This window comes from Carcharodon carcharias, chromosome 12 (assembly GCF_017639515.1).
Source record: "Carcharodon carcharias isolate sCarCar2 chromosome 12, sCarCar2.pri, whole genome shotgun sequence".
Taxonomy (NCBI): Eukaryota; Metazoa; Chordata; class Chondrichthyes; order Lamniformes; family Lamnidae; genus Carcharodon; species Carcharodon carcharias.
Genome location: NC_054478.1, coordinates 30,337,433 through 30,362,075, shown reverse-complemented (window position 1 = coordinate 30,362,075; position 24,643 = coordinate 30,337,433). Strand labels below are relative to the sequence as shown.

At 40.9% G+C, this 24,643-nt stretch overlaps 1 protein-coding gene across 6 annotated transcripts in view; it reads right to left on the bottom strand.

Annotated features, from left to right (window-relative positions):
• The window catches only part of ptpn4a (protein tyrosine phosphatase non-receptor type 4a), a 404,635-nt gene that overhangs the window by 10,477 nt on the left and 369,515 nt on the right, over positions 1 to 24,643 (bottom strand). For all 6 annotated transcript variants that reach the window (XR_005944523.1, XM_041200092.1, XM_041200091.1 and 3 more), the window contains 5 exons: positions 21,828 to 21,889; positions 14,928 to 15,074; positions 9,411 to 9,539; positions 5,039 to 5,187; positions 1,429 to 1,564 (listed from right to left, as the gene is read on the bottom strand). Coding sequence is in view for 5 of the 6 variants with exons in the window: in XM_041200092.1 (XP_041056026.1) it covers positions 1,429 to 1,564; positions 5,039 to 5,187; positions 9,411 to 9,539; positions 14,928 to 15,074; positions 21,828 to 21,889 (623 nt within the window). In the remaining variant the exon portion in view is untranslated. The remainder of the gene's footprint in view (positions 1 to 1,428; positions 1,565 to 5,038; positions 5,188 to 9,410; positions 9,540 to 14,927; positions 15,075 to 21,827; positions 21,890 to 24,643) is intronic.

Below are 24,643 nucleotides of genomic sequence, written 5' to 3'. Positions count from 1 at the left end.
CATACGGTCTGCAGTGCTTTAATGCAGCTGCTCACCACCACCTTTGCGGGCAATTAGGGATGGGCAATAAATGATGGACTAACTAGCGGTGCCCAAATCCTATGAATGAATTTTTTTAAATTATCAGAAGTTTAGTCAAGGAGGTAAGTTTAAGGAATGTCTCAAAAGAGGAAAAAGAGGTAGAGAGCGGAGAAGTTTAGGGATGGAATTCCTGGCATTGGCAGCTGAAGGCATGGCCGCCAAATGGTGGAGCGATTAAAATTGGAGATGCTCAAAAAGCCAGAATTAGAGGAATACAGAGGTCTTGGGGAGTTCTGGGGCTGGAGGTTACAGACAGGGAGGGGTGAAAACATTGGACTTGAAAACAAGCAGAACTTGAAAATTTGCTAAGTCATTTTAAATAAAATGACCTATCCAATGAATTTATTCAATAAAATGAGTGTACAAATATCAGTTATGGGTTTAAACTATAAAATTACAATACACGTCTGTGAATGGGATGTGAACGTTCTAAACTTGTCTACTTGCACGATGAAATTAGGAAGGCAGCTTACTTTCTGCAATTTTAAAGCATAATTGGCCTTTGCCTCCCAATTTCTATTCAATGATTTCTGTTGGGAGGGAATTGTAAGTGGACATGGATCAAAGTCAGAATGGTCTTTTGCTGTGACATCTGCCTATGAGCGAGTAGATCAAACAGCGTGTAGCCTCACCCGAGAAATGGCCACTTGGATAACCTATGGGTATATTTGCTTGTTTTTGCAGATTCATGCCCTAGCCCTCTTTAATAATGGGACAGGGTAGGAAAACCTGGTGAACTGATGGGTTAGTTTTCAGGAAAGAACTGGTAATAATTCTACATGTGCAAGAGTTTTAACAGTGATGGACAACTGGGTCTGCAATGCCTCAGTATTCCACAATACTGTGCTATAATTTGGTGAACAAAAGTTTGAGGTTGAGATGGTTATATATTCCATCAGGGTGGGACAATGAAAGGCTGCATGATTACTCACAAGGAAAGGAAGGAAAACAAGCGAGTGTTCAGTAGGGAATCTCAGTGCGGATTATAAGCAGAAGTCCAATGCTTGCTTGAGTTCCTGGGTGGAAAGTTATGTTTTAACGTAGGGAAATGAATAATTTACCTAAAAATAACCTGTTAAATGAAGATCACACATGCATAATCTGGGAATCAAAATGTCAATGTCAATTGTAAACATTAGACATCATTTGAATCCCATTTGTACAACATCATGCCGTACACTAAAATCCAAGTAATGATTATCTAGATACCAACTGTGTGAACTCATTTTCTGTAGTGTACTAACTCAACCAAAACTGATGAAAGAAACATCTGATCCCACTTTCTGAAAGCAATGCCCCAGTGGATGCAATTGTGATGACAAGTGATAAAAAGTAATCAATACTCACTGGTGTTTGAATCATCATGGCTCTCTGGTCTCGCATTGTTCTCACAATGTCCAATGGATACACTGGCTGATTGCACTCTATTAGACACATTGCTGTCTCCATCGTAATGAGAACTCCAGTCCGACCTATCCCAGCACTGCAAAACACAGTGGGGTACAAATGAATTACATTGGAATCTGAAACTCTCTTTAAAAAAAAAAGCCCTTTTTCTGGCTGTCCATCTTAAATCCCTTACATTTAATCTTCATGCATGACCACTCAATCACTGGAAATTATCTATTTCCACTGACTATTTCAATGATTCATAATTTTAAACACATTATCGAATCACTTGTTAATATTCTCTGTTCTAATTAAAATCAGCCTGTAATTTTTCCCCAACAAAAGCAAAATACTGTGGATGCTGAAAATCTGAAATAAAAGCAGAAAATGCTCAGCAGGTCAGGCAGCATCTATGGAGAGAAAGACAGTTAAGGTTTCAGGTCTGTGACCTTTCATCAGAATTGTTCTGTTGAAAGGCCTGAAATATTAACTGTTCTTCTCTCCACAGATGTTGCCCGATCTGCTGAGCATTTCAAGCATTTTCCATCCTTAATTTTTTCAACTATTTTTTCATATTTTTATTTGGTAGTACAGAACTTGATTATTGCTGAAAAAAGAGACATGTCCAAGCTTTTTGTCTTGCACTCATCAGGACACTCACAAGAATACCAATATAAGGGGGAAAAACAACAATTTATACTGTATGTGAAGAGAGTGCTGATTTGTGGGCAAGTGGCATTGCCACAGAGAATGCACCACTGATGGTGACCAACAGTTAACTGCCAAGCATTGTTTAATATTTAAACCAGGTAGCTTTACCCTGATTGGTCAAGGTATTGCCCTGAGGAATGAGTCAACAAATGGCTTTTACTCATTTTGTTTAGCTAAAACAGGTGCAGTTTTTGTACATGTTCTTTCTGTCTGCAAAGAACAGGGCCCTGTTTATTAATACATGTAGCTTCCAGTACATGCAAATGGGCCACATTGTGAGCCTGAGTGGCAATTGGTTGTCAGCGTAATACTTAGCATAGAGGATCATTTAGCAAATATTGTCCAATCGCAGAACCACATCTAACGTTGGATACTGCGTTTTGAGTTTTGCAAGCACGGGCTGGTTGGGTACGGTCTGTGCTCTGCCCGTTGCAAACAGCGGCTGGGACATGCTGTTTGATACAATCTGCCAGTCTTTCTGGACGTACGGCCTACCTACCTAGCATCACACTGGCGGGACTTCATTTCTACAAGGACTGTGGTCACTCTTACCAATACTGTCATGGGCAGACACATCTGTGACGGATAAATTGGTGATGACGAGGTCAAGGAGGTTTTTTCCTTTTGTTGGTTCCCTAGTTTGCTGTTCAGACCCAGTCTAGCAGCAACGTCCTTTAAGATTTGGCCAGCCCGGTCAGTCATGGTGCTACTAAGTCACTCATGGTGCTACTAAGTCACTCTTGGTGATGAACATTGAAGTCCCCCACCCTTATATGTCCTTGCCACCCTCAGTGCTTCTTTCAGTTGGTGTTCAACATTCATCAGCTGATTGGGGGTGGGGTGGTGGTGGTTGAACCAGGAAGTTTCCTTGCCCAGGTTTGACATCATGGGGTACACAATCAGATGTTGAGGATCCCCAAGGCAACTCTCCACCATATACCACTATGCCACTACCTCTGGTGGATGGGATGGCGACGTCTGGGACACTGTCTGTAAGGTATTATTCGGTGAGCATGACTATGTGAGGCTGTTGCTTGACTAGTCTGTGGAGCAGCTCTCCAAATTTTGGCATTAGCATCCAGGTGTTAGTGAGGAGGGCTTTGCAGTAGCAACAGGGCTTGGTTTGCTGTTGTCATTTCCAGTGCCAGCTCGATGCTGGGTGGTCAGTCCAATTCATTCATTTTAGACTTCATAGTGGTTTGACACAACTGAATTACTTGCTTGGCCATTTCAGAGGTCAACCACCTTGCTGTGGGTCTGGAGTCACATTTAGGCCAAACAGCAGATTTCCTTCCTGAAAGAACATCAGTGAACTAGTTGGGATTTTACAACAATCGACAATGGTTTCGTGATTTTTCCAGTTTTATTAACTGAATTGACATTCCACCTGTGACATCACCACTGCGCCGCTATATCCCTGTTATTCTAGAACAGAAGTCTGCAGGATATCACTTCCAATCACTGAGGAACTGCCTCTAACACCTACTGTTCCCTGGTTTTAAAACAGTTCTTAGTCCATTTGCTACCCTCACACTTATTCTATTCCTTGAGCTTCTCTAGTAGAGTCTTGTATGGTAGAAGGTCAGAGAAAGAGACAGTGAATTTCTAGTTTCCACAGCCAGCATTTAGAATTTAAACAATGATCTCATTCAGAAATACAACAGTTATGTAGCTGCCTATTAGTATGGATGTGTCACCAATAACCACATCATTCTCATCTTGGGATGCAGGCCAAACAAGTTTTGTTTTTCCCAATATTTTTTAGATGGAAAACTGCCTTCAATCTAACAGTAGAGAACCACGCCAGGAATAAACATTATTAGACAAGTCTCACCTCTTAAAAACCAATTTCCAGTGTTACTGACAAATCTGATAAAGTAAATCTCCTCCCATACCCACCGCCATGTTTGCTGTTTTCCCATTTCAATTCTTGTCACCCCTATCATCTCACCTGATCATGCTACCTCATGCCACGTACAACTACAAAATTAATCAGAGTGCTTGGTATTTTGAAGTACCTACTATTTAAACTCGCACATGAGATGTGTCATTGTCATTGTCGAATTGGCTATCATTAATTTGATCCTGGCCTCACCTGACACTTACACGCAGGTCTGTTTTCCAGCTGCAATCACTGGATGAGGAAAATGGACTTTAGCCGATTTCCCCTCATGCCAAGAGCTGTTTAGCCCAGTTGTAGCCCCTCCACTGCTGTTCTGGTTGAGCTCAGCTCTCTCAAAACAGACTGGCAAGCAAAGGTGTGATTTTCCTCATTACTGTAAGTCAATTCCATATTAGATAATGGAACTTCTCTGCTGAAATTTCTCCGTTAAAAAAAAAGCATTCATTGGAAATGGTTTTAGCTCGTGTTCAGAATAAACTCTGACCTGTTAGGCCAAAAGGCCTGTTTCTGTGCAGCAAATATTATGCAACAGTTAGTTATAAATAATTATTATTAGTGAAGAACGTTTGGATAAACATTTGTCCTGTCACCAACATGATATGTAACAATGGATTATAACTAGTATTTCCCATAAGACTAAACTAGGCATTTAAATTAATTAAAACATATAGATGATATGAACAATAAATCATAAAAGTCATAAGTCACCATCATAAGTTGGAACATAAAAAGATGCTCAAATATAATCTGCTGCAGGCTCTCATTTACCGTAGAATATTATGCAGCTCACATTTAAAAATTAAGAACTGCAGAAAAATTAATAGGATTAATAAAAATGCTTAAGTTTCTTCTCTAGCAGAAGCCTAATTTCTCAGGCTCTGACTACACATGGTTAAATTTTTCACGAAAGCATTGTTCTTTTGATTAGTTTGTAAACAGCTAAACTACATTTACCTGCAGTGTACAACAACTGGTTCATCTTTGCCAACTCGCGTTTCTCGAACAAGCAACACAAACTTCAGGAAATCACTCGAATCATCAGGAACACCATGGTCAGGCCATGCAATATATTGGATCTGGGTGAGTGGACGGCTCTCGTTTTTCTGCAAAGTTGCAAAAGATTACATTAACTGACAAATCAGATACACCTGTAGTTCTTTCATGGTCACCTTAAAATAATACTTGTGTTGGAGCAGGCTGATGACTGCAAATGGCTGCCAGTTTATTAGTTCTGCATCAATTTTAAAGATTATGGTCAGGGATTGAGCTCATAATCTAGGGCGGAGAGATGTATGATTCTCAGAGCCAATTATAATCTCACTCGAAGTTTATTTTGCAGTTCATAAGCATTTTTAACACTCAGATCTCAATTAGGAGACTTAGCTTTTAATCCTAGTCTTGGATATTTGAACTTTAGGATTGCGGAGCAGAGGCTCCTCAGTTCACCTTGGAGAAAATGTGAGGAAGCGTAGACTTGCACTATTTGTTACTGCTGCTATCATTTCCCAATAGGAATATAGTTACGCTGGAAATGCTATACAGAAACATTTCAAATTGGGCAGAATATCTTATACATCATTTATTGAATGAAACAAATCAAACTTAGTTTGAAATAGGAAAAAATGGAACTAATTGCAGTTGAACCAGTATTTGGATCAGCATTTCAATGGCATTATTCATCCAATAGCCTACATGAATGCAGATAGATGGGAACATCACCATCTGCAAGTTTCCCACCAAGTCAATCACCATCCTGCCTTGGAAATATATCGCTGTTCCTTCACTGTTGCTGGGTCAAAATCCTGGAACTCCCTTCCTAACAGCACTGTGGGTGTACCTACACCACATGGACAACAGTGGTTCAAGAAGGCAGCTCACCACCACCTGCTCAAGGGGAACTAGGGATGGGCAACAAATGCTGGCCCAGCCAGCGAAGCCCACATCCCGTGAATGAATTAAAAACAATGCTGCCAGAGTGACTTGTAAAAATGGTGACATCTGCAGAGCTCCTACCCTTAGCTAAGTGGTTACTTATCAAGTGGCTCTGTGTCCATCAGCCTGGTAAAGTGAAAGGCAAGGCATGGTATGCGAAAAACATTTAATTTTTAAAATAAAGCTTGCATTTGGAAATACTATAATTTAATTTGCTATGTTGTTAAATTTTAGGATGCCTGTCGGAGAATAGAAAAGAAGTTCAAGGAGGGAATGGGGACAGGAAACCACTAACAGTTGAATGAGAATGACTGCATATTATTGGTGCTTTTGTGGCCAACAGAGCAGCCTCACAGTATATATTCTCTTGACTTTCTGTGCTGAAAAGGATTACAACTCAAAATCTCAATTATTAACCAAGCATTAAATTGATGGGCAACATGGCCATGAATAAGATTTAATGAAACTTTTGTTTATAAGGGGAAGTGGAGGAAGGGCAGCTTTGTCCAGCACATCCTAACTATTTTCCAAATATTGTGAGGCTCATGCTAGCACCACTGGTTTCCAATGCATGACCATCATAAAGGCTGGTACCTGCTGAATTTATTAAAGGTGACTGCCATGGTAGGGGAAAGGAAAGGGGTTGTACTAAAACAGCAAGACGAAGAAAATTAAGACAAAAAAGTAAAATAGTCGGCCAGCGTGCATCAAAATGCATTACATTTCCTGTATTGAATTTGGATTTTTAGTTTTGTGCCTTTTCTTTCAATTACAGTAAAGAAAGGTGTGAACCTCAGAATGTTTACAGCATAGGAGGAGGGCATTCAGCCTATCCTGTCTATGCTGGTCCCCTGAAGGAGCAATTCACCTAGTGTTACTCCCCTGCCTTTTCCCCGTAGCCCTGCAATTCTTTCCTTTTCAGATAGGGATCCAATTCTCTTTCGAAAACCTCAATTAACCCTGCCTCCATCATGCTGTCAGGTAGTGCATTCCAGATTGTAACCATTTGTTGCATGAAAAAGTTTTTCCTCATGTCGGCATTACTTCTTTTGCCAATTACCTTAAATTATAGATGTACAACATAAAGTACAAGCTGCTGAAATGCAAAAAGAAAAAGTTTCAAAGCCTATGCAAAGCTAATAGTAAAGCTCTTTGCCAAAGCTTCTCTTAACGGTTTCTTAAACATTGACAGACAGGTTATGGGTTTGATTTTGAGAGGCCAATGGGGGTCTTGTCTACAGGTCAGAGAATTGTAGGGAACCCCCATCAGTTATGTGGGGAGGGCCCAACAAAATGAAGCGCCCTGCTCTTAACTGGACACTGTAGGGCCTCCCCGAGACTGAGGCAGCGGAAGCCTGCCCACCAAGAGCTACAAGCCAGTGAGTGGCAGCTACTCAGGGCTGCAAGTAGGAGGAGTGCCTGCTGGCAGCACTGCGCTCTTCAGAGGTCCACGAACAATGAAAGACCACTGATCAAAAGTGAATGAGGATGGGATGGGGTTTGCATGGTGGTGGGGGGAAAGAGGGGTCGGGGCCAAGCGCATGGGTGAGGCTTTCACCAGCCCTCTGCCTTCCCAATGCCAAGCCCCCAGCCCCAAGTAGGCATAAAGTGCCTGATAACAAGGGAGCCTCTACAGGAGGCCGCTGGCAAACCTAATATAGTTTGCTGGGCAGCCTTCAGAGTGCGGAAAAGTTGTGCGGCTCCCATAAAATCCCAGAGGCACCACTAAACTGCGGTGGCCTCAGGGATAATGGGTGTCAATTGGCTCATTAATAAGCCTCATCGACATTCTGCCTCCGGTGGCTGGGAATCCCGCATCAGTCCCATTCACCCTCTGACTTAATTGGGGGAGGTTCTCCTGCCTCAGGGAGACTGACACAAGGTCTCTCCAGTGATTAAGTGAGCCTGGCCACCTTGGTTCCTACTGCAAGTGGGCTGCATTAAATCCAGCCCTACAAATTTAACCATACATCAAAGCTATGCACCACCCCATTCATGACTACATTAAAATATTACAAGTCTTGCAGTTAGACTTTTAAATAACATTTAACGAGAGAAACACAAACAATGCAACCAATAACTAGGCTTTTCAAAAGAAATACAAAATTGTTACAGGGCTCAACAGGTTTGCAAGAAAGATGTTTCCCCTGGTTGCTGGGGGGTAGCCGTCTAGGATCCAGGGACACAGTCTCAGAATAAGGGACAGGCCTTTTAGGACTGAGATGGCGAGGAATTTTTTCCACTCAGAGGGTGATGAATCTTTGGAATTCTCTACCCCAGAGTGACTGAGCCTCTTCAGCCCCGAGTATATTCAAGCCATAGATCTCTAGATATTAAAGATATCAAGGGATATGGGGATAGTGTGACAAATTGGTGTTGAGGTAGAAGATCAGCCATGATCTAGTTGAATGGTGCAGCAGGCTTGAGGGGCTAAATGGCCTACTCCTGCTCCTATTTTATATATTGTGGACATTTTTGTTAAAAATTGCTCATCATCAATCCATGAGTCATGCCAGGCATCTCATGAACAAAGATTTCTTTGTATTTGAGGTTGGAAAATAAGAAAACATTTTTACTAATTTTCTCTTCCACCCACCCACCCCACCATTCAAACTCATGGGTGCCAACTCCTTGTTGGTGAACAGCTCCACAGGCACTGGTGACCCACCCCACTTCAACCAAGAGGAGAGGTGTCAGTCCAATTCACTCCTCAATGAACTTCCACATATCTATACTTCCATCACTGGGTATTAGATAGAAATCATATGGTTAGTTTGCCTTCTCTAAAATGATGCTGAGGTCAATTGCAGTGCCTTGAAGAAAAAGAAAATCAACTGGTTGCAGTTCCATGCCAAGTTCAGCTAAAAGCACAAACCATGGTTTGAACCCAGGATTTTCCCGATCCATATGACTTAGCTAGTCAATGGATAAAATAATTAAAAATGTTATTTAAATCTAGGAATTTATTATTGTGGAAGACTAAGAGCTTTCTGCCAAGTTGCATTACACCCAACTGACAACAGTGAAGCAAAAGTCTTTTAAAGGATTTGGCAGCTCACAGAAAAATAATTTTTTTCTTAAATGATACGTTTATAATTTCTGCCTACTCTATTACAAGCAACATGTCCTTATGGCTGGCCTCAGAAGACCCAAATATTTGTAATTAAGATATTTCATCCATATCAGAGACACTGAGGAAGGTAAAATATGTTTAGACAAGTTTAACACTCAATGATTATTGCAGAGCATGCTCCGGTTTGTAGCAGTTAAATTTGCAATGGCACTATTAGCAAGTATTCTGCCATCAGTAATCTGAATTGGGCAACATACAGTACAAATAAAACAGGCCTGCACGACCAGGTGATATGCAGGTGCTGGAGCACACTCAACTTACCTCTAAATTAGTTAAAGTCAACTCTCTGAAGACATATGCAGGATTTCCCTCTTCTGAGTGGCAACCAATCTCAAAATTCCCATACGATGCATTTTCAGAAGGTTCAGGCCAATACTGGTGACACTTGATCTAAGTAGAGAAAGCTAAATCATGTAAATATAATTTATTTCTTTAAAGAAAATTACTTTTAAATTTAACTTACTGTGCAAATTAGCAGCTCCTGCCCTAGTCAGGAACCCCATGTACAAAAACATAAACTGCTAGCCACGCTACTTTTAAATCTTTTCAGTATTTGCCATTCACAAAGCATTGAAGAACTGATTGCATGGTCAAGTACAGTATGAAGATATTCAAATTCCATCATAACATTTATGTTTATTGTATGCATTTACCTAAAAACACACATTACAAGACAGATTCATTAAACAAAGACAAGGTCAAGGTAAAAAAAAAGGGGCAGAAATTAGGGTATGTGAAAAAGCTAGTTAGAAATATAAAAACAGATAGTAAGAATTTCTACAAGTATTTAGAAAGGGGTAATTAAAGGTTGGTCCTCCAGAGAAAGTCTGGGGAATTAATAATGGGAGATAAGGAAATGGCAGAAATGCTGAACAACTATTTTGTAGAAGACACAAATAACACCCCCAAAATACTTTTAATTTACAAGGTCAAAGGGAGGGAGGAACTCAATTCAATTACAATCAACCAGGGAAAGGGTACTGAGAAAATTATTAGAACTAAAGGCTGACAAATCTCCAAGACCTGATGGACTGCATCCTTGGGTGTTAAAGGAAGTGGCTGCAGATAGCAGATGCATTAGTTGTAATTTTCCAAAATTCCCTAGATTCTGGAAAGGTCCCATCAGATTGGAAAATAATGAATGTAACTCCTCTATTCAAGAAAGGAGGGAGGCAGAAAGCAGCAGACTACAGGCCAGTCAGCATAACACCTGTCATCGAGCAAGGGCTAGAATCTATTATTAAGGAGGTTATACCAGGGCACTTAGAAAATCTTAATGCAATCAGATAGAGTCAACATGGTTTTGTGAAAGGGAAATTGTGTTTGACTAATTTATTAGAGCTCTTTGAGGAAGTAATAAGCAATGGATAATGGGGAATCTATAGATGTGGTGCACTTGGATTTCCAAAAGGCATTTGATGAGGTGCCGCATCAAAGGTTACTACACAAAATAAGAACTCATGTTGTAGGGGGAAACATATCAGCATGGATAGAGGACTGGTTAACCAACAGGAAACAGAAAGTAGGGATAAATGGGTAATTTTCAGGTTGGCAAGGTGTAGTGGAGTGGAGTGCCACAGGGATCTGTGCTGGGACGTCAGCTATTTATAATCTTTATCAATGACTTGCATGCAGGGACAAAATGTATGGTTGCTAACATTGCTGATGACACAAAGGTAAATAGGAGAGTAGGCTGTGAAGAAGACATAAAGAGTCTGCAAAGGGCTATAGAAAGGTTAAGTGAGTGGGCAAATTCACATTTTCCATTGTGGGAGGAACAATAGAAAAGCAATATCTTATTAAATGGGGGGAGATGGCAGAACTCTGTGGTACAGAGGAATCTGGGTGTCCTGGTACATATATCGCAAAATCTTGGTATGCAGGTACAGCAAGTGATTAGGAAGGAAAATGGAATGGTATTTATCACAAGGGTATAAGAGGCATTTAGGAGAATGGGAGGTGATCTTATTGAAACATATAAGATCCTGAGGAGACTTGACAAGGGTGGATCCGAAGAGGGAGTTTCCATTTGTGGGAGATACTAGAACTAGGGGAACTAAGTTTAAAAATAAGGGGTTTCCCATTTAAGATGGAGATGAGAATTTTTTTTCTCTGAGGGCTGTTAGTCTGTGGAATTCTAATCCCCAGAGAGCAGTATGATACAGCACTACTAACGCTGGGCTTAATTCACAGAATATCTCAGTGCAGAAGAGGCCCTTCGGCCCATCGAGTCTGCACCGACACGTGAGAAACACTTTCTGTTTTTCACACCCCCCCCTCCTTTTGTGATCCCTCCCTCCAATTCTTTCAGGTTATGATGATGAACTAGGGAGGAACAGGCACAAGCTAATTCTGACATATAAGTAGTACACTGCAAAAGGCCAGGAAGTAAAATTAAACATTACTTAATTCAAAGTCTTCAATATTTATAGGTAGCTTTACAAGCATAAACCAGGTAATTGAATGTTTTTAAGGCCAAGTTAGATAGATTCTTGATTAACAAGGGAATCAGAGGCTAAACGGGTAGATAGGAAAGTAGAGTTGAGGCCACAATCAGATCAGCCAAGATCATGTCAAATGGCAGAGCAAGTTCGAGGGGTCAAATGGCCTATACCTGCTCCTAATTTATATGTTTGTATGTAAAGGAGAAAATAACTAAGAATAATCATATATCAAGATATTACAGTTGGGGTATAAAACTAGCAGCCAAGTACAGAATTTTACCCAGTAGATTAGTGCATGACATCTTTTCCCCTCGAGGCAATTGGAACAAATGTGGAGATTGAGATAATTTTAAGAATTAAATAGAATAACCATTCTTGTTCGATTTTCTACTGCGCGTTGAAATAATCTGTTGCCAAAATATATTCATGTAAATAATGTAAAAATTGCAAATTTGATAAAGGCAGAGATATTTTCAGGTAAATGACCAAAAGCTTGTACAAAGAGGTAGGCTTTAAGTAGAGTCCTAAAGGAGGAGGGAAAGGTGGAGAGGGTTAGGGAAGGAATTCCAGAGTTTAGGGCCTAGGTGCCAATGGTGGCATGTTTAAAATCAGGGATGTGCAAGAGGTCAGAACTGGAGAAACAAAGTGGTTTGAGGGTTCATAACATTAAAAGAAACAGGATCAGGAGTAGGCCATTTGGCCCCTTGTGACTGCCCTGCCATTCAATAAAAATAATTTCAGATCTGATTGTGGCCTTAACTACACTTTTCTGTCAGCACCCCAAAACCCTGGTCTCCATTGTAGATCAAAAATCTGTCTAACTCAACCTTGAACATATCCAATGACCAGCCTCCACTGCTCGCTGGGGAAAAGAATTCCAGACCAACAGCCCTCAGGTGAAATTTCTTCTCATTTCAATCCTAAATGGGAGACCCCTTATTTTTAAACTGTGCCCCCTAGTTCTGTATTGCTCCATGAGAGGAAATATCCTCATAGCATTTACCTTGTCAAGCCCCCTCTGAATCTTTCGTGTTTTAATAAGATCTCCTCTTATTCTTCTGAACGCCAATGAGTGAAGAAAGGCCCAATCTACTCAACCATTCCTCAAGACAACCCCTTCACCCCAGGAATCAGCCTAATGAAATTTCTCTGAACTGCTTCTAATGAAAGTATATACCTGCTTAAGTAAGGAACCAAAACTGTACACAATACTCTAGGTGAGGTCTCAACAATGCCCAGTACAGTTGTAGCAAGACTTCCTTACTTTTATACTCCATTCCAGATTTCAATAAAGTTCAAAAATATATTTGCCTAATTACTTGTTGTACCTGCATGCTAACCTTTTGTGATTCATGTACAAGGACACCCAGATCCCTCTGTACCACAGTATCCTGCAGTCTCTATCCATTTAAATAATATTCTACTTTTCTATTCTTCCCAGCAAAGTGGACAACCTCACATTTTCCCACATTATACTCCATCTGTCAAATTTTTGCCCACTCACTTCACCTATCTATATTCACCTTTGCAGACTCTTGGTATTCTCCTCAAAATTTGCTTTCCTACCTATGTTCATATTGTCAGCAAATTTGGCGTCAGTCCCTTTGTCCCAAGTCATTAATATAGATCGTAAATAGTTGAGGCTAAAACCCTCCAAATCGTATCCATAGGGAATAAGAAAGGAAAACTGGCTCATGTTGCTGGGTCAAAATCCTGGAACTCCTTTCCTAACAGCACTGTGGATGTACCTATACCACATGGACTGCAGCATTTCAAGAAGGCAGCTCACTGGCACCTTCTCATGGGCAATAAATGCTGGCCTAGCCAACAAAGCCCACACCCCTTGAATGAATAAAAAAAAAATGATCTGGATGATGAAGTGCTATTAAAGCTGGGCTTAATTCTTTCAGGTTATGAAGATGAACGAGGAAGGAACAGGCACAACAAGTTCTGCCATATAAGTAGTACACTGCAGAATTCCAAGAATTAAAATTAAACATTACTTAATTCAAAGTCTTTGAATAGATCTATAAGTAGCTTTACAAGCACAAAACTGGGTCTCACCAACAGAGGTATTTCACATAGGTTGGCCCAATGAAAGGAAGTTACTTAGGGTCGATGACATTCCGCTAAAGCTGTTTTTCATGGACAGAAGCAGACAGAGCACCATAAATGGTGTTCTTTAAATGCGTTTTGGGGAACATTAACACCTTTAAAATGTTGATCCAAGGCCAGTAAAGGTAAAAGTTAAACAGGTGCAAGTGATTAAAAGGTCAATATTACACCTACATGAGCCTAAGTTGAAATGGTTTCTTTTCTTTCACCCCTTCCCAAGTACGATTACATGAATACCAGAAGTAGTACTATTATTGGACACGATTAAATTTGAGCCCTTGTGATTGAAAGTCACTTCAGTGACAATAGCCACAATTCAACTACTAGTTCACTGATGCATTTAAATAAAATGTTCATAAATTTGCACTGGCAAATTACATTACAAACATGTAAAAATGAGATCAGATAGGATGAAATAAAATAAGACTTCTATCAAAATTGCATGGACAAAGGCAAGGTTATGTACAATCAATATTTAATATCTATTGTCCTAATATGATCCATCAAATCTAGTTAGAACTGTTCATTTCTTCAACACACGCAAATTAAATAGAGCAACACTGAAAATAATCAACATTTATCAGGGCTAGATTATACAGATTGGCACAGAAATAGACCATTTATTCTGTACTACTGTTTATATTCCACATGAGTTGCCTTTGACCTTACTTCAACTCACCCTAACATCATATCCACACAAGGGACAAAATTAACGTTTTGAAAACATGTCAAAAAATCTATTTTTCAATCTTTATGGGATTTGTGTGTTGCTGGCAAGTCCAGCATTTGTTGCCCATCCCTAATTGCCCTTTAACTGAGTGTCTCACTGGGCAATCTCAGGGGGCAGTTAAGAGTCAACCACATTACTGTGGGTGCGGAGTCTCACGTAACCTAGAATGGGTAAGGATGGCAGATTTCCTTCCCTAAAGGACATTAGTGAATCAGATGAGTTTTTACAACAATCGATGATCGTTCTATGGTCACCATTACTGAGACTAACTTTATAATTTATATTCATTAATTGAATTCAAAGCCCACCAGCTGTTGTGGTGGGATTAGGATCCTTGTCCCCAGAGCATTAGGCTGGGTCTCTGGATTACTAGTCCAGTGACATTTCCACTATGCCATCTCCCCATAAATGTATAGTTAAAATTACACAGGACAACACAAATTATATCTTTCATTTACTGCAAGAACAATCCTTATGTATTTTACTTACCCTGCCTCTCTCCACTTGCGTGGTCAGCATGACAACTAGAGAGGATCCTTGCTCCCAAGTCATTTGCCAAAAATCTGGACAAGTGTTGGGTAAAGGCCCCTGACAAGCAATGTACCGATTTATTATACTGGAAGAAGGGATTTCCATCTGCAAAATATAAAGGGAAGAAAATTACAGTTGACAATGATATTTGAACAACTCCTTGCTTAAGATAGCTTAATTTTGCAATTTTATAATCCTCAAGTCCAAATTTGTCAATTCAGTTTCAAAAAATGTAAAAACCATTAACTTCCATGTGTAACTGCTAAGTCTCACAAATTTTGATTGATTCCTAAATAGGAATTGCTTTTCTGTAACTACTTAATCTATTCTCTGTTTTAGCATATTTAAAGCACTTGTTGTTACACAGTCATTTAACAGACAATTGGAACAAATTTGTAAAGTTTAATTTCAGGAAGCCAGAGATACCATGTTCCAGATTATAAATTCACCAATCTATCAACATTATACCTTTAAAGGTGTATCATTTGCCCTCTACTGAAGTGTTGTCTAGCTATACAACCCAAGCTATTTGTTCCAGTTTTCACATCAGTTCTTTGAATTTCGCAGCTTTAAAATGTATATAGCTGGCTCCTGGTTTTAGATACATCTCATTCTCAGATTGTCAGTTCTACCTGCTCCCCACAGCAGGTAGTCACAAGTAGAACCTTGGGAAGTTTGAGCCAAATGAAGCCTGGAGTTAGAAGAGTTCAGGAGACAGAGGTGCAGAAAATCAAGAAATCTCATTATAATGAAATAAAATGGAGATGATTAATACAATTAAACACAAAATTAAAGAAACTTAAAGAAAATCAAAAGTTTTGTCATCCATGTTCCATAAAATGATGAAAATAGAACTTAAGACGTTGAACTTCTAATTTTCAAGAACATATACTCATCATAACTATACGCTTAGCTATGTATCTGGGAAAATCAGATATCAGAAAATCACAGAAACATATCAGCAAACGAGCAAATAGTAATAACGCTCATTATAGTGTGCTTCCCCAGCCTCCAGAGCACGGGTGGGTTCTGCCAGGGTCACACAGCACCAGATCCCATTACAGCCTTGGTCCAAACACAGACAAAAGTGCTGAATTCCAGAGGTGAAGTGAGAGTGATTGTCCTCGACATTAAGGCAGCATTTGACCGAGCGTAGATCATAGAGCCACGTCTAGCACAAGGGAAGATGGTTGAGATTGTTAAAGGCCAATCATATCAGCCTCAGTGCATTGCTGCAGGATTTCTCAGGGTAATCGCTTCGGCTGAACTTTCATCAGTTGTTTCACTAATGACCTTCCCGCCATTATAAGGTCAGAAGTAGGGATGTTCACTAATGATTGCAGTTTTCAGTACCATACACCCGTCCCCAGGTAATGAAGCAGTCCGTGACCACATGCAGCAAGACCTGGAAACCACTCCAAGTTGGGGCTGATAGGCAGGTAATATTCATGCCACACAAGTGCCAGAAAATGACCATTCTCAACAAGTAGGAATCTAACCACAGCCCCTGATGTTCAACAGCATTACCATTGCTGTATACCATCAACATTCTGGGATAATGGAAATCCAAAACTATTTCACCCCTCTCCTAATTTTACTCAGATCTGTTGGAGAGTCATGAGGACTCGAAACATCAACTTTATTCTTCTCCGCCGATGCTGCCAGACCTGCTGAGTTGTTCTGTTTTTGTTATCAACATTCTGGGGGTTACCACTGACCAAAAACTTAACTGGCCCAGTCATATAAACACTGTGGCTACAAGAACAAATCAGAGGCTGGGACATCTGTGGCCAGTAACTCACCTCCCGACTCCCTAAAGCCTATCCAGTTGTCCAGATGAGCACAGTTCCAATAATCAAGGAACTCAACACTATCCAGGGCAAAGCAGCCCTCTTGATCCGCACCCCATCCAACACTTTAAACATTCACTCCATACACTACTGGCGCACAGTAGCAGCAGTGTATACCATCTACAGAATGCACCACCTCCTTCAAGAGCACTTTCGAAACCTGCAACCTCTACCGCCAAGAAGGACAAGGGCAGGAAAAGCATGGGAACACCATGACCAGAAACTGAACTGGATTAGCCATATAAATACTGTGGCTATAAGAACAGGTCAGAGGCTTGGAATCCAGTGGCGAGTAACTCACCTCCTGACTCCCTAAAGCCTATCCACCATCTACAAGGCACAAGTGAGGAGTGTGGTGGAACACTCTCCATTTGCCTGGAAGAGTGCAGCTCCAACAACACTCAAGCAGCTTGACGAAGTCCAGGACAAAGCAGCCAGCTTGATAGGCACTCATCCACAAACATTCACTCCCTCTAATACCGACGCACAGTGGCAGCAGTGTGTACCACCTACAAGATGCACTGCAGGAACTCACCAAGCCTCCTTAGATAGTACCTTCCAAACCCATGACGACTACCATCTAGAAGGACAAGGGCAACAGAGAGATGGGAACACCACCACCTGGAAGTTCCCCTCCAAGTCACTCACCATCCTGATTTGGAAATATATATCACCATTCCTTCACTGTCACTGGGTCAAAATCCTGGAACTCCCTCCCTAACAGCACTGTTGGTGTACCTACACCACATGGACTACAGCGGTTCAAGAAGATGGCTAACCAGCATCTTCTTAAGGGCAATTAGGGATGTGCAACCATTGCTGGCCTTGTCATCAACATCCACATCCCATGAACAAATAAAAACCCCCAATAGCCTATAAATTGCTGTAAATCACTTGCAGTGCAAATGCATTAAAATTAAAGCTATAATGACAAAAGGAGCACAACAAAATATGATCACAACTATACTTTAAATTATTGGTGGGCTAAGAATGAAAGCAAAATTTAAAGCTTTTTCTCAGGAACACAAAAAACACTGGAATTTATATAGCATCTTTCAGGACCACTAAACATTTTAATGTGCTTTACAGGCAATGAAGTACTTTGGAAGTGTAGTCACTGTTGCAATATTGGAAACATGGCAGCCAATTTGCACACACCAAGCTTCCACAAACAGTAATGTGGTAATTACATGGTAATTTGTTTTTGCGATGTTGATTGAGGGATGAATATTTGTCAGGACACTGGGGATAATTCCACTGCTCTTCTTTGAAATAATGCCATGGAATCGTCTACATTGACCCGAGGGGCATGCAGGGCCTTGGTTTAAAGTCTCAACTGCAGACAACACTTCTAATAGCACAGCACTCCTTCAGTACCGCTCTGGTGCCAGACTTGATTATTGAGCTTAAGCTACAGTGAAATGGTTTGTTCTCAAAAAATGAGAACTTAGGGACACTTTAGCTTTAAGATACATAAGCAGTATCCAGCTTTCAGCTACTAGTATATGGTAGCAGTGTCTGTGCATATTTAACGTTAAAGCTTGCATTGGTGCATGAAGGAAATATGGGTGAGTTTATCAGCACAAGGCAATAAGACATCTACAATAGAAGTCAAGTCAACAAATAAGCATTCTCTTTTGTTCCTAAAGTCGTATGGTCAACACAATTATCTATGGCCCAATCCAATATTAACCAGTCAGCTGCCTTAAGTTAATATTTAGCAAGATGGTAGTGTCACTCCCACAGATCTGCACACTGGAGGCAGGCAATGGTCAAAAATTGCACTGATGGATACAACTTCGATTGCTGGGAGAAACTGGTTGTGTAACACAAATTTGCCTTGTGCTCCAAGAACCCAAGTCACGAGGAAGCTAATTTTAACAAAATGTTTGGACTGAATAAAGAGTTTAAAAGTCAACAATATCACATAGAAACTACAATGCAGAAACAGGCTGTTCAGTCCAAACAGTTTATGTTGATGTTCATCCTCCAGATGAACAGCAGTCATAACCCCATGTGCTCAACCTGTTTTCCTTTTCCTTTGTTCCCCTTTCCTTTAACTATCCATCTAACTTATTCTTAAATACTGATGTGTGTACATTCTGCTTCAATCACCAACTTTGATAATGCATTCCATATCCTCTTAAAACTTGGTATAAAAGAAAGACTCCCCTGTTCTTTGTCCAAAATCTCTTACAGTTAACCTAATATCTATGCTGAACTTCAAAAATGGTATTACAAACAATGACACAGAACTCCATACTTGTGCCACAAGTTTTGACAGAGTTTTTATATAGTTTTTGCAATAAGTGGACACCATAAAACCATAAGACATAGGAGCAGAAAATAGGCCACTCAGCCCATCGAGTCTGCTCCGCCATTCAATCATGGCTGATAAGTTTTTCAACCCCATTCTCCTGCCTTCGCCCCATAACCTTTGATCCCCTTACCAATCAAGAACCTATCTATCTCAGTCTTAAATACACTCAATGACCTGGCCTCCACAGCCTTCTGTGGCAATGAATTCCATAGATTCACCACTCTCTGGCTAAATAAGTTTCTCCTCATCTCTGTTCTAAAAGGTCTTCCCTTTACTCTGAGGTTGTGCCCTTGGGTCCTAGTCTCTCCTACTAATGGAGACATCTTCCCCAAGTCCACTCTATCTAGGCCTTTCAGTATTCCATAAGTTTCAATCAGATCCCCCTCATCCTTCTAAACTCCATCGAGTATAGACCCAGAGTCCTCAAACATTCCTCATATGTTAAGCCTTTCATCCCTAGGATCGTTCTCGTGAACCTCCTCTGGACCCTCTCCAGGGCTAGAACATCCTTCCTGAGATATGGGGCCCAAAATTGCTCACAATATTCTAAATGTAGTCTGACCAGAGCTTTATAAAGCCTCAGCAGCACATCGCTGCTTTTATATTCTAGTCCTCTCGAAATAAATGCCAACATTGCATTTGCCTTCCTAACTACCGCGTCAACCTGCAAGTTAACCTTAAGAGAATCCTGGACTAGGACTCCCAAGTCCCTTTGCACTCCAGATTTCTGAATTCTCTCCCCATTTAGAAAATAGTCTATGCCTCTATTCTTCCTACCAAAGTGCATGACCTCACACTTCCCCACATTGTATTCCATCTGCCACTTTGCCCATTCTCCTAAACTATCCAAATCCTTCTGCAGCCTCCCTGCCTCCTCAATATTACCTGTCCCTCCACCTATTTTTGTATCATCTGCAAATTTAGCCAGGATGCCCTCAGTTCCTTCATCTAGATCATTAATGTATAAAGTGAAAAGTTGTGTAATATAAAAGAAGATTGCAAGAGGTTTTTTTTAGATATATAAAGGGTAAGAGAGAGGCAAAAGTGGGCATTGGGCTGCTGGAAAATGACGGAGAAGTAGTAGTGGGGAACAAAGAAATGGCGGAAGAACTGAATAGGTACTTTGTGTCAGTCTTCATGGTGGAAGACACGAGTAACATCCCCAAAGTTCAAGAGAGTCAGGGGGCAGAGGTGAGTATGGTGGCCATTACCAAGGAGAAGGTGCTAGGAAAACTGAAAGGTCTGAAGGTGGATAAATCACCTGGGCTGGATGGATTACACCTCAGAGTTCTGAAGGAGATAGCTGACCAACACTGACCCCTGCAGAACTCCACTAGTCACCGGCCACCATCCTGAGAAGGACCCCCTTATCCCCACTCTCTGCCTCCTGCCAGACAGCCAATCTTCTATCCATGCTAGTACCTTGCCTCTAACACCATGGGCTCTTATCTTACTGAGCAGCCTCCTGTGTGGCACCTTGTCAAAGGCCTTCTGGAAGTCCAAGCAGATAACATCCATTGGCTCTCCTTTGTCTAATCTGCTCGATACCTCCTCAAAGAATTCTAACAGACTTGTCAGGCATGAACTCCCCTTGATGAAACCATGCTGACTTTGCCCTACTTTATCATGCACTTCCAAGTATTCTGAAATCTCATCCTTAATAATGGACTCTAAAATCTTACCAATGACCAACGTCAGGCTAATCGGCCTGTAATTTCCTGTCTTTTGCCTCACTCCCTTCTTAAACAGGGGGTTTACATTAGCAATTTCCCAGTCCTCCCTGACTCCAGTGATTCCTGAAAGATCACCAATAACACCTCCACTATCTCTTCAGCTATCTCCTTCAGAACTCTGAGGTGTAATCCATCCAGCCCAGGTGATTTATCCACCTTCAGACCTTTCAGTTTTCCTAGCACCTTCTCCTTGGTAATGGCCACCATACTCACCTCTGCCCCCTGACTCTCTTGAACTTTGGGGATGTTACTCGTGTCTTCCACCGTGAAGACTGACACAAAGTACCTATTCAGTTCTTCCACCATTTCTTTGTTCCCCACTACTACTTCTCCAGCGTCATTTTCCAGCAGCCCAATGCCCACTTTTGCCTCTCTCTTACCCTTTATATATCTAAAAAAACCTCTTGCAATCTTCTTTTATATTACTGGCTAGTTTACCCTCATATTTAATCTTCTCCCTCCTTATTTCTTTTTTAGTTGCCCTCTGTTGGTTGTTGTAGGCTTCCCAATCCCCTGGCTTCCCACTGCTCTTCGTCGCTTGTATGCTTTCTCTTTAGCTTTTATGCTGTCCCTGACTTCCCTTGTCAGCCATGGTTGCCTCGTCCTCCCTTTAGTATGCTTCTTCTTCCTAGGGATGAATTTTTGCTGTCTCTCCCAAATTACTCTCAGAAACTCCTGCCATTGCCGTTCCACTGTCTTTCCTGCTAGGGTCATCTCCCAGTCAATTCTGACCAGCTCCTCCCTCATGCCTCCAGACTACAGCTTTTTCCTCTCAAATTGCAGGGTAAATTCTATCATATTATAGTCACTTCCTCCTAAGGGTTCCTTCACCTTAAGCTCCCTTATCAAATTTGCCTCATTACACATCACTAAATCTTATACAATATTGATATATTTACCGCAGGACCTGAATGCCATAGAGTATACAATTGCAAATGCACGCTGTGCTACTCACATTTATATAATTTGCATTGATGTAGTCATCTGTACCCTTTAGAATAACCCGTGTCGCATCATCTGCAAGAGAAACAGAGAGGTTGGTAAATTGACATAATGGAAGTATTTACATTAAATGCAGGAAAATAATCCAACACTGTGATTAGGAAATACCAAATGCTTATGTCACAGGCTGGAGGCAATTCACATTACAATAGGCAGGATATCATGATAAAACTGAGAGATACAATCACACACGGGTAAAAATGCAGCGTTATGGCTGCTGTATTTGCAATTTTCAACTTTGAACAGGCAATATGCTCAAGTATATTGACTTATAATGTAAAGATGCACAATATTGTACAGAAAAAACTGAATGCACTACAGCATTGCATTGATTTTTCTTTCAAATCATATTGCAATAAATTTCACTACAGTGATTGTAATGTTGCAAAGGAGCACTAAAATGATGATTGTAGGTCTGAATTAAGTTCCTCTGCTACAAAAAGATCAGTAGAAATGTAGTGAAGGAACTTCTTGAATTGAGAAAATCTGGGAAGGACAAGCAAAATAAATTTATGCAAATTGTGGACAAGACTGAATAAGAAGAGCAATAAGATGTATTAGATCAAAGAGCTTAAAATGACCTTATAATGGAATAGGTAAGAAACAAAATATTTAGTCTCAAACAACAGGTTAAAGAGTATTAATGCAAAAGCAAAACGTTGCGGATGCTGGAAATCTGAAATAAAAATAACAAGTGCTGAAACAGGTCTGGCAGCATCTGTTCAGAGAAATAGTTAATCGCTCCAGTTCTAAAGAGAAAGAGAGGAGTACAGATGACCAGAAGTGTGGTGAAAGAGAAATTATGAGGACCATCTTAAATGGAGGAAAGAGTGATAGAAGTGGAGAAATTTAGAGGGGGGATACCAGAGCTTAGGGTCCAGGCAGCTGAAGTGATTAACATCAGGGTTGGTCAAGAGACCAGACTTGGACAAGCGCAGACAACTTGGAGAGCTGTAAGATTGTAGGAGATTACAGAGATAGGGACGGGCAAGGCCAGGGAGGGATTTGAAAACAAGGATAAGAATTATAAAGTTGAGGTGATGTTTAACTGGGAACCAATGTAGGTCAAGTACAAGTGATGGGTGAACAGAATTTGGTGCAAGCTGGAAGATATGACCAGCAGAGTTTTGGAACAACTCAACTTTTATGCAAGGTAGAACATAGGAGGCTGGTCAGAAAGTGCATTGGAATAGTCAAGTCTAGAGGTAACAAAGGCATGGATGAGGGTTTCAACGATAGATGAGCTGAGGTGGGATGCTGAACCATGTTATGGAGTTGCAAATAGGCGATCTAAATGACACCATAGGTGTGCGGTAGGAAACAACTCAGGGCAAAATATGTTATATGGAGAGTCATATTGGACTCAAAACATCTGCATAGATGCTGCCAGACCTGAGTTTTTCCAGCATATTCTGTTCATATTAAGACTTTCATTTTATTACTTTTCACTTTATTCATTCTCCATTTTACAGCTTAAACAACATTTTTTTTTAATCATCACTATAGGTTTCCTGCATGTTATTTTGTTCTGCCATTTGATTAGAAAATACTTCAGTTATATTGAGAATTTTTATATCCAAACAGTATTTGTATTATTGTTTTTATTCTAATGTATGTCCATCAGTTGCAGGAGCTTGAGCTCTGGGTTTGGGAACTTGAGCAGCAACTGACGTCATTGCAGTACATCCATGAGATTGACAGCTTTGTGGATAGCATGTTTATGGGTATGGTCACCATGCAGCTTAAGAGTATGCAGGGAGAGAGAGAAGGGATGACTATTAGGCAGTCAGAAAGGAACTGGCAGGTGGTGCAAGGGTCCTCTGAATGTATCCCACTCTCCAATCAGTATTCAGTTCTGAATACTGATGAGTGCGATAGTTTAGCTGGGGAATGCAGCAAGAGCCAAGTCCATGGCACCATGGGTAGCTGAGCTGTAAAGGGTAGTGCAAGAAAGACCGGAAGAGCATATTAGTTGGTGATTTAATAGTTAGGGGAATAGATAGGTGTTTCTGCAGCCACAGATGTGAATCCAGGATGGTGGTGCTGGCGGCTGCAGAGCACTTCGAGGGGGGAGGGTGAACGGTCAGCATTCATGGTCCACATTGGCGCAATCAATATAGGCAGAAAGAGGGATGTGGTCTTGCAGTCAGATTTAGGTATTATCAGGGATAGGTAGGAAATTAGTGAGCAGAATTTCAAAAGTAGTAATCTCCTGATTACTCCCAGTGCCATGCAGGGGTGTAGAAATAGAAGGATAAAGCAGATGAATGCATGGCCTTTATTCTCTGGAGTTCAGAAGAATGAAAAGGTCTAATTTAAACATAGAAAATTCTTAAGGGCTCGAAGGAGTAGATGCAGGATGTTTCCCATGGCTGGGGTGTCTAGAACCAGGGGACATAGTCTCAGAATAAGGGGCAGGCCATTTTTAAAATGGAGATGAGGAGTTTCTTCACTCAGAGCGTGGTGAATCTTTGGAATTCTCTGATGAAGAAGGCTGTGGAGACTCAGTCGCTGGGTATGTTCAAGACTGAGATTGATAGACTTCCACATATTAAAAACATCATATGGAGATAGGTCAGGAAAATAGCATTGAAGCAGATGATCAGTCGTGATCTCATTGAATGGCAGAGCGGGCTCGAAGGGCTGAATGGCCTACTCCTTTTATTTCTCATGTTCTTACGGAAAGATAGGGCACGAGGGAGGGCTTTAGATTCTTGAGACGTTCAGACAGTCCCTAGGGAGATGGGACCTGTAGAGGCTGGGCGGGTT